The sequence below is a fragment of the Loa loa genome, assembly GCF_000183805.2.
Source record: "Loa loa unplaced genomic scaffold supercont3.883, whole genome shotgun sequence".
NCBI classification, from domain to species: domain Eukaryota; kingdom Metazoa; phylum Nematoda; class Chromadorea; order Rhabditida; family Onchocercidae; genus Loa; species Loa loa.
In genome coordinates this window covers 2,033-6,055 of record NW_018109063.1, presented here as the reverse complement: position 1 = coordinate 6,055, position 4,023 = coordinate 2,033, and the positions used below count along the sequence as shown (strand labels likewise).

General features: G+C 19.2%; 1 protein-coding gene across 1 annotated transcript; it reads right to left on the bottom strand.

Annotated features, from left to right (window-relative positions):
• Positions 1-1,865: 1,865 nt before the first annotated feature.
• LOAG_11851 (hypothetical protein) lies at positions 1,866-3,575 on the bottom strand (the record flags this gene model as incomplete). Its single annotated transcript, XM_003147368.1, has 4 exons — positions 1,866-2,007; positions 2,742-2,934; positions 3,097-3,187; positions 3,465-3,575. Coding segments are annotated over 4 exons (537 nt in total), but the record flags the coding sequence as incomplete, so codon positions are not given.
• Positions 3,576-4,023: the final 448 nt, after the last annotated feature.

The window sequence follows — 4,023 nt, the reverse complement described above, 5'->3', positions numbered from 1 at the left end:
ATATATATATATATATATATATATATATATATATATATATATATACAATTTATATTAATTATACATTTGTACAAAAAAAAAAAAATTAATTTTACATTAATGTAATTTAAAATATATTTCATTATACTGCGTAATTAAAAAAATTTTTAAACTTTTTGATTAAAATTACAAATTTAATTAAATTATTACTATTACTATTATTTTTTCACTATACAATATTAAACTAATGTAATGATAATATATTATCATTACTTCATATGTGCTATCATAACAAGTAACAATACTATATTATGACATATTGTTATACTTACAATGATATTGCAATCGATATTGCAAATTTCGAGTAATTAAAAACTTTAAATTAATGCGTAATTAAAGTAAAAATTAAAGAAAATTGAAAAATTAAAACTAAAAGAAAAATTAAAGTAAAGAAATTAGAGCAAAAATTGAAGGAAAATTAAAAAATTAGAATGAAAAAAATTGTAATAAAAATCAAATGAAAATTGAAAGGAAATTAAAAAATTAGAATCAAAAAAAAATAATAATGAAAAAATCAGAATAAGAAATTGAAAAAAATTAAAAAATTAGAATCAAAAGAAAAATTATAATAAAAAAATCAAAATAAAAAATTGAAGGAAAATTAAAAAATTAAAATCAAAAGAAAAATTAAACTAAAAATTAAAAAATAACGTAATTATAGTAAAAATTTAATTAAATTAAAAGAAAAAAAAAGGCACAGCAATAATAATGAAAATTAGCAAACAATGATAAAGATATTTGTGCAATAAAATATTGTAAAAATAAGAAAAAATATTGAAAATAATGAAATAATTCCATAATCATATTATAATACTATTCAATGATAGACTACTTTTATCATATGATGTTATCTTATTATCGATAATATTATCATATTGATTACGATACTGTCGTCTAATATATTTCCAACAAATTAAAATGACAAATATTAATGAAATAATACCAAAATAACCACTATATACGAGAAACTGAAAATAATAAATGAATGATTCATGATGGCATATATTTTGATAAAATTTACATAGCTTATCAAATGTCAAACAAATTGGCAGCAATAATTTAATAAGTGATTGAAGTAATTGAAGTAATGGGTATAAATGATTGCAAAATTAGATAATGGAAATGATTGTTAATTAATTAAATGATAAAAAGGGAAGAAATAAGGTTAAGTGGTCCAAAAAAAAAAAATTTATTAACTTAATGAATTGTGTTGTAATAATAAGTAATTAAATGATTAGCTAATTATGTGAAGTTTGTTAGAACTTTGAAGTGGTATAAATAATGACAATTAGGTGACAACTGATTAATTAAGGATTGTTTAATAAAAAATTTTTGCATTATTAATAAGCATATAATGAATTATTATATAAGGTTTAATTTTTCAGTTATTATTTATTTTAATATCATAAAAAATCAAAACTGCTTCGTATTTTTCATTCATTCATTAACGGTATATTTCCGGTTCCGGAAATAATGCAACATTCACTTGTTCCAAATAAGTTTACATTTATTCAATTTTAACCCAAAGTTAATCTAATTTTTACAAACTTTTTCATCATGATAAATTAATTGATAAAATCATTCACTTTGATTATGTCAATTATCACTTGTTAATTTATCCTACTATTAATTATTTTTTAATTTATCCAGTAATTTTTTTATTTTAATTCAAACTTAAAAAACTAACTCAAAATATTTCATTAAATGAAACATTAAATAACTTACATAGCTTAATTTGAATTATTTTCAATACTATTAATAGTATAAAAAAAAAAAAGAAAAAAATTAACAGGTAAGATAAAATGAAGAGGAGAAGTATGTTTAACCTGTTCTCGTATAGGTAATGCAAAGCCATACTTATCAGCAAATGCAAATGTAATTATTGTCTCCAATAAAAGTGCCACAAAGGTATTAAATCCAAAAATAAAACCATAACTTGCCGAATTAAGCTCTGATGCAATTGTTGCACTAAAAAAGAAAATTAATTATTTAAAATAATTATTGATTTGAAATTTATCATAACAATTATAGCTTGTATGATTTTATATTAGCATGATAATAATCAATTTTTTTTTGATCATTTAATTACAACAACTGAATGTGATAGTGATGATTAATTAAATATGCTAAATAGGGTTTGTAAATCACAAACAATTGTCAAATAATACTTTTAATTATTATTTAGTATCTGTTAAATTATCATATTGTTATCAATAGTTGATCAGAAATTATAATCATTAACGATTGTAAATGGTATTTTTATCAATAAATGATAAGCATGTAATAGCAATATGCATTTATTAAATTGTAAATATTTTTCTCTCTTTCTATGTTTTCAATTTAAAATTCAAATAAACTAATTCGTGAATTTTAACCAATATCTTTTACCATAAGTTTTTGAATAAAAAAAAAAAATAACTGATGAAATCATTTAATAATTGATAAAATTAACGAACATTTTTTAATAAAATAATATTCATACAAAAAAGATATAACAAATAATGCTCCATTTTCAATTAATACACATTAAATAAGCCTAATTAAAAATAAATAATCCTAAGTAAGAAAAATAAGCCTAAAAATATTATGTAGCATGTGCATATTTGCATGCATGCATGCATACATGCAATAATTATTCGGTTAACATTTTAGCTTCTTAATTATTTTTGCTAATAAATTAATGAAATATCAATAAAATTTACCATGCAGCAGTCATGAGAAGATTGTAAATGGCTGTAATGATAACATAATTGATATATGCAATGATAATTAATTTAATTTGTGACATAATAATTAATAATAAAGTAATTATAGCTGTTGTAATTGAAATTATCAATTCATCGTGTACTGTCCAATCTTTATTAATGTATTGCAATGAAAATGATATAATTGCACCTGAAATTATTTTATATTCATTTCATTTAATATTATCTTAAAAATTTTCTTACCTTATAATTAATTAAAGTTTAATTAATTTTTATTCATAGATAATTGCAAACAGTCATTCTCATTATCTTCTTCGTCTTTTTCTTCTCGTATTACGGTAATTTTAAATACCAATAAGAGTATTAATGCATTCGGTAATTCCATTAAAATTATCGGAAATATTTTGCATTGTAGCCCATAGTGATTGCACATAATTTGTAATCTGAAAATTGTAAAATAAATTGAATCAGAAATTGAAATCGTATTTCTATTTTTAATTATATTTTTTTTGAACCTTACAATGCTTACAAAATTTGCCATTTAAAAAGAAAAAATAAATAAACAAATAAATAAATGAATTTTTTACTAATATTTGCTTCAAAACATTTGTGCTAATTCAATTTGATTTAATTTAATTTAATTTTAATTTATTTATTTAAAGAAAGGACATATTAAAATTTAATTCGAAAAGAAAAAAAATGAAATTAACTTTTTTTAACCTGATAAAATCCACAACTTGTAAGTGCCCACCATATACTCCATTTCAAAACATTTTTATTCTGTTTGAATATTTTAAGTTGTTGTAAAATGTAACAGAAATATGCTGCCATACTATAATTGACAAATTTTTTTTTCAATCCATACTAAATTACTTATTCATATCCAAATGTTCATTTCTAGAATTTTTCATTTCTAATTATTACAAAAAAAATTTTTTTAAGAAGGATTAAATTTACAAAAATTTTCAAATTTTACAATTTACACTTTTTTTTAAGCCAAATTTGCATATCATTTTGGCATGTTTGATGAATTTACGTAACTTATTAGCAATAATTGATTACGGATGATTTAATTGACAATTTATTCGATAATAATTGATAATTTAATTTAATTTTTAAACGATAATTTTTTAATAATTAATAATTGCTTACATTGTCATTTATTTATTTTTTTTTAACATTTTTCCTTTTTCATTGACTGACTAATTTTATTTTTATTTTTTGATTTTTCATTTCTAACAAATTATTACTTCAATAAAGCATTTGTTAGTAAAAAAAA